General features: G+C 37.2%; 1 protein-coding gene across 1 annotated transcript in view; it reads left to right on the top strand.

Moving 5' to 3' along the window:
- The first annotated feature begins 1326 nt into the window (after window positions 1-1326).
- The window catches only part of LOC109539669 (contactin-2), a 42766-nt gene continuing 31646 nt past the window's right edge, over window positions 1327-12446 (top strand). Inside the window, exon 1 of the mRNA XM_048668282.1 lies at window positions 1327-1399. Within this exon, the coding sequence (XP_048524239.1) occupies window positions 1327-1399 (73 nt within the window). The remainder of the gene's footprint in view (window positions 1400-12446) is intronic.

Raw genomic sequence — 12446 nt, 5'->3', positions numbered from 1 at the left:
GACTATAGAAAACGCCAACGACGGAAATATAATCCATATAATAGGGCGATTCCTAACAATGGGGTGCCTGACTGACGGAATGCCGACGTCAATTGTTTCCTTAAAAAATCGTGTTTTAGCTCAAAAATTCCAACTTTGTTATGTTGCCCCCATTGAAACCCCACCGTTCATTAATCTTGATTTATTAATAAAATTATTTTGCCCAGAGAATCAAGATTCCTCCATAATTCCTTGGGCAAAATGGCCTTTTTTCACTCAACTCGCTACCAGTCGCTTAACGGTAAAACCGGATAGTCGCGGTCGGAATGAGAGTTTCAACTAATTTTAATCAAGCCTGCAAATCGAAGACGTATCTAGAGGGCTAGATGCTGCGATAATAAGCAAATGTTATTTCACTGTATTCAAGATTGCTGATAATTATGGGCTTTCAATCGATTTGAAAAGGATGCAGATGCCTGAAGAGTTTATGAGCAGTTGCTGATGTTGATGATGACGGGTTTGCTAGCTGGAAAATTTGGAAAACCGAGCACGTTTCCCACTAGGTATGTATCAATGAAAGTCGTTGACTCGCATCAATAAATATGCATCGGGCAATTTGTATTTACACGATTCCGAACAATGTCATCAGCATGACAACAGTCCGGGCCAAATTCATTGATAAAACATCACGTTTCGTCTACCTTTACACAGAAGCTGCCGTACACCTTCTGAATTAATTTCTGCTCCGGACCTGCATATTGAATGGGCCTCCCATGACCGGACTCTGCCCCTAGTGAATTTAGATTCGCTCGCCAAGTTTGTTCGATTATACGTCCAGTTTGTCCCCAACTTGAATAAGTAATTTCCCACATCAAAACTTTGTTTGTTTTGCTCAAATAGTTTTGATTTTTGTAGGTTTTTAGTAGGAGATTTTTTGACGATTGTAGATTTCCGTTTGAAATTATGGAATGTAGTGGTTTAGAATGCAGCAAAACGCTTGAGAAAATATGTATTAGGCGGTTTTAATAAAATTACTCTTCAAAGTTCGGTTTTTGCGAATAAACTGCCACTAGTTTCCTCCTTCAGTAGAGTGGAGTTTTTAGTTCTTTATCTATTGGTGGCGAAAGGAGCCCTGTAGCTCAAATGGTTACTGAACTGTGAGCAGAAAGTCGTGTTTGAGCCAGATTTAGGCGAAACAAAGTAGAGCTAAAAAGTATGTAGAAATTTTGCTTTTTGTGTGCGACCTGGCAATATTTTACCGCTGATATTTTACGTGGGAAATGTGCTGTTTAATTATCTTTCAATGGGTGCAAAAATGAGTGCGCTACCCTAAATGTTTTGTGAGATATGAGCGAAAAGGCGGCGTTGTATTTGAGCAGCCAGTGGACCGATTTTGACGAAAAAAGTGTAATGCTGAAAGGTATGATCCAGTTTCTCTTCTTCTGTGAAAAGTGTCTATATTTTCAAAGCGCTGTTTCACGTGGCAAGTGCGTTATTTAATTATCTATCCAGTGGTGCAAAAACGAGAGCGCTAGCCCTATTTTTTCTAGAGATATGCGCAAAAAGGTGGAGTCATGTTTGAGCCAATGTTCCGATTTTGGCAAAAACAGAGTAAAGACAAAAATGACGTTAACATTTTTTTCTTATGTGAGAACTGATATTTGCAAAATATTGTCTTACATAGTAAATGTGTTATTTAATGCTCGATCTAGTGCTGCAAAAATTACCGCGCCACTTCAATTTGTTCTTCAGATATGAGCAAAAAGGCCACGTCCTTTTGCGTAAAGCTGCAAACTATGTGGAAGTTTTGCTCCTGGTGTAAAAACTGTGGATATTTCCAAATCCATGTTTCACATGGTTAGTGTGTTATCCAATTATTTATCCAGTGATGCATAAATGAGCGCACAAGCTGAATGTAGTCTTGAGATATGGGCAAAAACTTCATCACACTTTGGCCTTATCTTGGCCAAATATGTGATATTAATATTTCGCTCGTTGCTTGAAAATTGCCTCTATTTTCTTGCTCAAATTTCCATTGGTAAATCGGGTTATTGATTCTATATCCATTGGCAGGAAAACGGCATCTGTGGCTCTAAAGGTTTGTGAAATTTGACAAAAAATTCCGCGTTTTTTAAGGCGATTTTGCAGGTTTGCGCAGCGCGTAAAACTAAAAGTTTAGTAAGAATTTCCCTTTTAGTGTGCAAACTGCCAATATTTACCACACAGTAATTCACTTTACAAATGAGTTGGTTCATGCTCTATCCAGTGGGGTGGAAATTAATGTTTTAGCTCAATTTGTTGCCGGGAAATGAGCAAAAAGATGAAGTCATGAATAACATTTTCTATGAAACTCAAATTTTGCTTTTTGTACAAAAACTTGTTTCTCAAGTGAAGTTTTAAGTGGTCAATGTGTTATTCAATTCCTTATCCAGTGGTGTAGAAATTAACTTGTGAAAAATTAGCGAAATAGTGGCGTCTTGTTAAAAGCAATAACCTTATCTTGTATCATATTCAAATTCCACTTTTTGTATGTGACTCTGTTTTTTTAAAATCTATTACAAATTAAGTATTTTTACCAAACACTAAAACTGGTATTGACCATTGCTGGTAAAAGTGAGCACATTTAATTCGTTCAACAAGGCGTTAAAACATGCAGCTTAATTATGCTTCCATAAGGAATGGGATCAAAAAAAATTCAATATAAAAACGTGAGACCTTTTCATGATGCCCACTTTGCATAAATACGTAATTACTTATCATTCCGGCCGCAAAACGTTAATTTCTTCGCGTAATCTGTCAGTGCCTTAAGTTTCCATTCAGGTCACGTTTTCCCGGTTGGAAAAATTGGTAATTGTTAGCAACTCCATGGCCGAATACTGATGAACGTCTCACGTTCTAGTCAAATTGGTTTGCGAATCGCCCTTAGTAAACTACATTTTTTTCCGAACCAACAAACCAGATTACGCTACTCAAGTTTGACTTTAAACTCCTTAAGAGGATTAGGATGGTTTAAAGGGCATTCAACTTTCGTTGGGCATTCGAGGACGCTTTCCATTGTCGTTTAAGGAACCTTTCCCTGTTACCAAAAAACCTAATCAAAATTCTCCACCACATGATATTGATCACGTTTGTTATGGAAGTTAATCAAAATGCTTCATTGTTCATTCAACATTAACTTGTAAATGAGTGCCGAATGTTTTAAAATCTCCCTATGGAAAACGAAAATCGGATATAATAGAGCATGCTTCACTCCAGATACTGCAAAGGCTGTTAACGTAAATCCCGCGGGCATTGGCTGGTAATCATTTCTGCCGGTTTGGAATTATTTCGGGAAAACGGGATATTAAAAGAGAACGGTCTCGGGAATAATCAAAATGAAGTCGGATATGTGGGGCGCAATGCATGTTTAATGGTGCGGATGACCCCATTTTTCTCTCGGGTGTCTTTTAATGGGGTCCAGTCGGGGCGAACCTAATTAAAGTACTAAAAACTAAGAATATCCATCACTCATCTGCCGAGCTTGAAAGAGAACATTTTTATATAAACCAACGTTCCCGAAGGAGCAATAAGCCGCGGAGTGATTCGCTTATTTAAAAAAATGACCTTCCAGCCTTTATAAACCGCGCTTGTTTGCTCCCGACTCGAACGAACTTTTACATTCTGTCCAATTTAACTTCTCCAAAATCGGATTCCCTCTGGATTGACGATCGCCAGAATTCAATCAACCTTTAATCGTCAAAAAGCGATCTTCTTTTTTGTAGCACAAATCCACGGTTTTCGCATACATCACGAACTTGTTAATTGCTTCGTTTACGTTTACCAAACAAACATCAGGTATTGAGGATTGCTATTGATTTTTCGGTTTTTCATAGTTAGCTTTTTCTGTGGTTCTGCGACCAATAACCAACATTGCTGATTTTCAAAGTATTCGCAGTTTACTGTGTTTATTCACTGTTCGTTTTCTGTATTATTTGCACAATTAGCTAATACTAGGAATGGTTGAATTTGATGTTTTGTGGAACTTTGTTCAGTAGTTATAGTTGCTCTTTTAGGCCGACTTGGTGCAGATGATCAGGAATAACAGGCTCAGGACGGGAATACTTTGGGCAATTTACGCTCAAGACAGCAGAGTTGTTTTCTATAAAAATCCGAAATTGCATCTGCCTGGCGCCTTTGGTTTGAATTTTACGCGTTTTTAAGACAATCGAGCACAGTTAAAGTTGAAGATTCTAATATTAGCATAGACCTCAATAGAAAATACATTTTGTGAAGCCTTAAAGGTCCCAGATTGAAACACACAGGAAAGCCCTCACTACTATCCAAGAAACATCGGAAACTTTTGAGATTTTGGGGGTTTTTGCGCGTCATGAAACTAAATTTCTTCCTGACGTTTCGCAAGCACAAGTGCATCTTCAATGAATTTATCGTATTTTGACAAAACTAAGCGCTTCTTTCGCCTTCGGTTTCTTCAATCCAAACAATCCGAACATTACTTGAGGTGGTCGACACAACTTTTCCCTTAAACCTAAGAAGTTTCAACAGTGAATGAAAAGTCTGTAAGTGTAGAAGTTGTGCCGAGCCCTCCGGGCACGACACTAATTGTAGAACCCCAACAAACTATTTTTTAATGAGTTTTCACTCTCTTCTTTTCAGGCAGTGTCGTGCTTTGGGGGCTCCGCACAACTTTGAGAAATTGCACTAAAAAACTTTTGAAATCCCAAAGCTTCGAACTTTTGGCCATATCCAAAAACTCTTGTTGGAGGCACTACGTCTAACTTTTATATATTGATAATTTATATCGTTTTTTCCAGTCAACACCCAGATCTTTGAAGGTTTCATGAGCTTTACGTAAAAATACAATTTTCCAATACGAAATTGCTTTCCAAGATAAATTTAAAAATCTGACTGGGCGCTGAAATAAGGTGAAATTGAATCAATTATGCTTTGTGCTAAACGAGTTCGCCTTCAAGACGGAGGCCTTTAGTCACATTAAATTGGAGGATTCTGATTTTTGGGCCCCGATTGAAATAGAAATAACTTCGCCGTTGATGGCAACGGAAATAAATATCCATACAATTCAATGAAACCTTCTGCAGCTAGTCAAAGTTAACTATCTCGTTAGCGTATTTAAAAAACGGGTTTAAAGCTAATCCGAAAGCCTTTTAAATGAGCTCGTCTCGCTGGAATCCGCAAATGTTCAGATTTTGCCAACTAAATTGCTCCTTATACTGTATAAAACGATCTCCAGGCCAATTAGTTTGCCCTAATTGGAACTGTGTGTTACACTTTTCCATGTTATTGCCTAATTTCGAGCGTAGGACCGATGGCAGGGCCCGATAAGGGTTAGTTTAAAGTCGAAATTGCCGGCAATCTTAATTGAAAGCTTGTAAATCGCGACCATGTGAAAAGTGGATCTTTATCGGCGCTCCTAAATCTTGCGTTATCATAAAAAGCAGCATTAAAATGCAAAAGACCTATGAGGCCCTGAAGGCAAAGTACTTCAGGAAGGGTTTTCCCATTTTGGCATGTCTGAGGATTTTACGAGAAATGTAAATCACGCTTTCTCGGAAATTTGCGCCATTGATGAGCCAGATAGGGGACAGGAGTTGGACACTCGTTTTTATGTAAAAAACACTTGAGTAAAACGCGATTGCAGCAAAAATGTGGGTGAACCAGCGGCGGTTTCTCAATAAGGGCACATGCATACTCCCAAATTTTGATTTATTTCTGCTGATAAAAATGCAATAACATTTTTAATCAGCAATTACCGTTTCAAGTTCTCTGCAATTTATTTGATTAGACTGAAAATTGGAAAAAAATGTTCGAACAAAGTTGAAAAGTAAAAAACAGCAGAACGAGTGAATGAAACCTAAAACGCCATCGTACATCCAGATGGTTTGCTCGCTAATCTTTGAGCAATTGAACGGTTGTTTGAGAAGAAAAATATCGCCTATGTCTCAGACCCCCGAAGGAATTAATATCGGAGACTGGAAACAATAAAACTTTTCTATAATCCGATTTATATGAACGTGCTCCATAAATATGAGCTTGAAATATTCGCAAATTTCCCCATACCCCACGAACAAGGCAATTCCGAATTCATGAACCTTCGCGATCGGGATTTCTTTTTATTGGTTATTGCCAGATTTGACAAGGTTTATGGAACACAGAGCGCGATTCGGTGCCAGAAATGGCACGTCCGTAGTCACCCGTAAATATATCCAGGATTTAGCGTATCTGGAATTACTATTTGTTGAGCAATAAATAAATGCGGGGAATTACACGAAGAAGTGCCACCGATTTCGGTTTAGAGTGCAGTTTACGGGTTTCTTCATCTGTTCGCTTTTATAGTCCCGATTTCGTCTCTGGCACATTATCGAAGACGTCTATTTTAAATCATCTATTTTACATGTGTGGATTATACATATCCAGAGTGTCCGGCGACTGGACATCGAACTTTTTCAGACCTTTTTGCCTTAAAATTGACGAAAAAATACGCTCATGATGAAACGCAGCAGAGAGGAAGAGAAAAAATATTTTTAATTACATGACTTCTCATATTGCAGCTTTAAGTTCGGCAAATCACATAATGAAATCAATTAAATGCCCCCAAAACCCGTCCACATATATATCAAAAGTATGGGGTCCGTATGGTATTTATTTGGAAACCAGAAACTGTAACGCGTGCCTTTTATGTGCAGTTCGAAGGTGTGCCGGTCATAGATCAAATAAATTAGCGTTTATTCGATTGTTTGTCGATCACGATTCGGTTATTCGTGCGGAATTGATTGATAACGCTGATATTTTCATTGTCCAGTTTCGAACACTTATTTTAAATGATATTGAACTTTCAAACTGGAATATTGGCGGCGTTAGGCGCTGACATTTATACATATAAATGATCGGATTGCTCAGAATCCTGGCCATTTTGGGGCGCCAGTAAACGGTGGCATTTTCATATTTTAAGCCCTATTAAATGTCCATTATGAAATACTTAAAAATGTATACAGTGAGTGACGAAATCGGGGCTCAAGTTGCAATTTTATCAGCACTGGACGTTGTTTTAATTGTTTCAAATCCCTGCAAATTGCAATTGAAAAAATGCAATAAGCGAAAAAGGAAAAGCTTCGCCAAAAATGCCTGGAAAAGTTCTAAAACAGACCAGAACTTCACAGACAAATGTTTGAACAGGCTAATTTGTTACTGTCCCTGAACGTAAGGTTATTCAAGTTCAGAATTGTAGTCTTGTGTTTGGCTTATCAGCAAGTTTTTGCGCTTTTCTGTCTACTAGTTTGAGTCATTATTTCTATTAATAAAAGTCATTACCATCTTTGTCATTACTGGCCTTTAATCGACTTTTTCTGCCCGGAAAACTTGTCATATTACATATTTATTCAATGTCACTAAAAATCCAGCTCTGGTCTTCTCGCTTCTCCCTTATCGGTCGATTCTCCAAAGCACGAAAAGCGAATTATTTATCTGCCGGAAAATGCCTGAAATTGTATCTCTCTTTTGTATCAGTAAACCATTATTTGACTTCTCTTTTTCGTCTTTAAATCGAATTGTTTTGTTCTATTTATCTCTCCATGGTGAAACACCAAAATCGAATTATTTCCTGCTAACAAAGCTCTCGGATTGCATCAGACAATTTCTGTTTGAGTTCTCTGTTGCATTTGATTCGAATTGTTCTGCCTCGAAGAAATGTCTCGTATTGACTCATTCGATTCATTCTGTAATCGAATGATTCAAATTCCGAAATTTGATTTTTTCTATTAGTGATTAGAAGAAACAGTGAATGAATGAAGGAATTTGCACAAAATTTTCGTGGAAAATATCGAAACCGCAAAATTTGTCTAGTGAAGGAAAAGTGTGTGATATTGGAAGCTTTCAGGGGTGAAATCCAGTATGTAAAGAGGCAGTTGGAAAACACGAAAATCGATTTTCCCCATCGTTAATTTTGCTGATATAAAAAATGTGTTGCTCTATTGATTCGACGTTAAAACACGCCAATTGAGAGAAAAATCCATTACGCACTGTTTTGCTTATTTTTCAACAATAAGGTACACGTCGAGTGTTTGGTCACGAACTTCTTTGGTTCCCAAGCAGATTGGAAGCGTTATCTATCGTTTGCAGGTTCGAAAAAGATCAAATTTCACTCAAAAAGAAATCTCACCTCATCTTCAGGGCGACTAAAGTGGCAAATGGGCAATTTATTCTCCTTGGAACTCAATAGTTAATCAAGTGCAGGCCAAATGCGCTCCGTATTTTTTAATATTCTCTTGTTTTTATTTATGTTTTTTTTATGCTACTGGTCGGGTCGTAAAGGGCAAACCGGAAAGCTCATAAAAAATATGAACTGGTCAGTGCAACGTCACGAGTGGTGTTCATAAAATATTATTACCAGTGCCATATAGTGACCGGGGCGGAACAACAATATACCGGGAAAAATGTGACGCAGATATGTATGCCCATAGGTAGCATAAAGCGAAGCAACATGCCATTATCTCATGAAGTAAGTCGGGAATTGTATGGCCGAGACCTCCAAGACTGGTTTTAAATTTTGCCAGCTGGCAACAACACGCCCTGCCATCATCAACTATGCAGTTTCTTGGGCCGGTTTTACACGATTATTGAGCGGAAATATTCATGAGTTCAATTTCAGTTTACCGCTTCAAAATTTATCTGGATATCCCCAACAGATGATGATCTGTTCTTGAACGCAAATTGAAAGTTAGAACTAGAAAAGAAACGAAAAGAAAAAACTAGGAAGTTTATTCGATTTTCTGGAAAATATTTCGAATTAATTCGACTTCTGAATCTTATTCATTGCATTCTCGAATCAGTTCCATAAGTATAGAGTTACTACTAACTCAATTACGGGAACAATTCGATTATTCCCATCACCTATTAAGCTACTTATTTAGGAGCTGAAAGACTTTTTATCGCTAAATGCGATCCCCATTCACCATAGCTCACTTTTCCCCCCATTCGCTCCGGTTTTATTCAATTTAAAAAATAATTTCGGTAGCTAACGACCTGCTCTAGGACAGTGTTAAACGCTGGCGACAGAAAGGCGTAAAACCCCATTCATATTCCTGGTTCATACAACTTTAGCTCCCCCTTTTTATTAATCGAGTGATTACTGCCAGGATCTTTTTAGTTTTTATTCGAGAGCCGATTGCTTCGAACCGATAATCAGTTGATCGAAAGGGTTAAATGGGATGTTTTGCAATTTATTAGGCGCGTGTTGTCACAGGGATTGGCCAGTGGATGTTGAGAGAGTGGGTCAATTTTTTACGTGTATGGAACAAGAAAATGTTGATGGTTGAAAATATTGTCTGTTCTGGTAGCGGGTTTGGGACTGGATTGGAACTCGTTTTCTTCAGGTTTATGACGCTTTCAGAAGAAAATTAATTAAGGTTCAATCCAGTCGCCAACCTGCTAACAGAACAAACAATATTTTCAAAAAACATTTTCTTTGCAAACCTTTTTTCGTACAAATACGGGTCGAAGCGCTGACACTTCTTGGAAAATAAAAGGAGTTTTAATCCGAAATTTGTGTGAGTAGCAAGAAAAATGTTTTGTGAAAATATTGTCTGGTCTGGTAGCTTAATTGAGACTGGTTGAAAATATTTTTAATTTTTTACATAAACTTTAATTATATTACAATTACAATAAACTTTAATTTAATTTTTCACATAAAGCCCCACATAAACGACGTTCGACCTTTTTCGGACGAAGACGAAAACTATACTTTGAAGAAACATTTTTCTTGTTAGTTATAAATGTTTTGACCCTCGTTCTTTCGCTCTAACATGGGCCGAAACGTAGATACTCTTGGAAAATCAAAGGACGTTTATTTTCTAAAAATTACCAACGTTTTGACGCTTTTTTACAAGTATTGACTTTTTTTTAGTTTAAAAACGAGTCGAAACGTAGACAATTTTTCGAAAATAAAAGGAGTTTTAATGTGAAACTTATAAACGATTATTAAGATAAAGGTTTTCTGAAAATGTTTTCTGTTCTGAAAGCTCTGAATGGGACCCGTTTTTATTTTCTAAAAATCATCGACGTTTCTACAGTTCTTCGCTCAAAAATGGGTCAAAATGTCGGCCAAGTTTCAGCTCCCTAGAACAGACAATATTTACAAGAAACATTTTTCTTGTTAGTCATTCGAGTTTGAACCCTTCTGTTTTCGTCGAAATACGTGTCGAAGCGACGGCAATTCTTTAAAAAATATACAGGCTTTTAATTCGAAACTTATAAGAATAAGAAGGTACATGTTTTCTGAAGATGTCTGTTCCGGTAGCGCCTTTTGATCTGGTTTTCAAAAAATGGGTGAAAACGTCGGTCATCTTTTAGAGAATAAATGAAGTTTTAATCCAGCGCCCAACCTGCTACCAGAACAGATAATACTTCCGCGAAACATTTTTTTGTTAGTCCAAACACGGGAAGTAAAATCATTTTTAACTCGAAGCTTATAAGAATATTCAGATAAAGGTTTACTGAATTTTGTTTGTTCTGGGGGATTTGATGTTTTTTGATAAGTTTCTATCCAGTCTCAAACTCACTTCCAGAATAGACAAAATTTAATTACAGTTTATTGCGAGTTACTAAAATTGACTTTATATTGTATTCATTTCAATAGATTTTCCGTTCTTTACTAAGGCGAGCACGAGAATGAGCCTAAGGCAGGAGAGATGCAGATTCGTTTAAGCTGTATCGGTTTTGCAAATTTGAGGTTTTTGAAATTTTGTAATATATTTTTTTCATTCTAACAGGACAAATAGAATTAAATAATTCTGTAGGGAATTGAAATCATATTGAGGTCAGAAACAACGTTGTTTGTAACAGTAGAATATGAAATATTAAAAAACTAGTTGATATGTTTTTAATCTGGAAATCACCCATGAAAGCTGCATGCAATTTTCCAACCTTCTGACATTTGCAGATAAAATCAAGCTCATATAATAGAACCCTGTACTTTCTGCACTGAGTGAGTACATTTTGTATTATATTCTAACACAAGCAAGCACGTGAAATGAACAAACCCAACGATAAGAAGAAGGTGATTTAGATTTTCATTATCAGGCGGGTGCAACTTTTAACTTTCATTGGCCGTAAAACTTTTGTGAGGATTTTAATGAAATCAACTTGTTCCTGGCGGTGCATAAAATACTGGCAAATCCAGTAAAATAACTCATCTTCTATTACCATCAAACTTCTTGTTCGCAACACTTCAGTAATCCAATAATTTCGTTGAGAAAATTTTAATTAAACTCACCATTTGCCTTTCGGCCTTTCAAGTATAATTGTCTACACTTTCGAGTGCAGTCGCAATCGAATTTAATTCTAATTAGTTATTTTCGTTCGATAAGAGCGAAGTTTCAAGAGATCGGCCTTTTGGGAAAGTTTGAATGGCAGTAGTTTCAAATGGAGGCTTTCAATTGAACGCAGCTGCAAAAGACAATGATGACTGATCATCATTTTGTCAAGTCCTTTAATAATCTTAAAATAAGTTCAATGTCATTTCGGGACCGGTAAAATGGCTAACAAGATACGATCAACTCGGGCGTGAAGAAATCGTGGCCGAAGAATGATGACTTTTACTTCCAAGGAGAGAGCTGACCAGGGCTTGAGGTAACACCAGAGATACGCATTCATTTAAATGCCGACCACACCCAACCCAACAATGCATTAAAACTAATTGACATGGCAAAACCGATTTTTTTTCGTCAGTTAATTTAGAGCCTGAGTTGGATTTAATCTTCCTAGAACAGCTTAATTGTAACGGTCATCTTCGCCATTATTTGGCGCAATTTTTCCATATGTTGCCTTCAACATCGCGCTTTATTTAAATGGCTTTCCGCATTATTGAAATGCATACTGCCCGCAGGACAACTATGCAAATGCGATTCATCGGAGGCTTTCAGCAGGATTTGATACATGCATGGAGGCCAAACTGTTCTCGGTTTCAATCAATACAATAAGGCGGTTTTCCATTAGTTTTGTGTACAGAGTGTCGGGCTGGATGGCCATTTATTTAAAGGGAAAGGTTTGAAAATTGCATCCCAAAAGGTCCACTTTTTTTGCGTTGGTTTTTGCCCTATAAAATGAATGGAGAAGCTGCAATTCTTATTTAATCCATTTCGAATCACCCTGTATCGAAAGGTGCACTAAATTCTACGCGTTTTCTAATAGAGTTTACGTGTACTTTTTCTTTACTGAGTTCAAAACCAAACTCTGATGAAAGTTGAGTTCTGAAGTTGTTAAACCAGAAAAAAATCCGCAAAATGGGTTCCAAACGAACACCGCATTTGCGGGATTAGAAGCTTCTAAATTAAAAAAAAAAATGTGCAATTTATTCATTCAAAAGCAAACGTTACTGAAAGTTGAGTTCTAAAGTCGCTAAACTCAGGAAAAAGTCCTCAAGGTGTTAAGTTACAAACGAACACGATAAGAAACTT

This window comes from Dendroctonus ponderosae, unplaced genomic scaffold (genome assembly GCF_020466585.1).
Source record: "Dendroctonus ponderosae isolate FM_Combo_2020 unplaced genomic scaffold, Dpon_F_20191213v2 Dpon_F_20191213_7, whole genome shotgun sequence".
NCBI classification, from domain to species: domain Eukaryota; kingdom Metazoa; phylum Arthropoda; class Insecta; order Coleoptera; family Curculionidae; genus Dendroctonus; species Dendroctonus ponderosae.
Note: the sequence above shows the minus strand (reverse complement) of the source record. Positions and strands in the feature narration are given on the sequence as shown.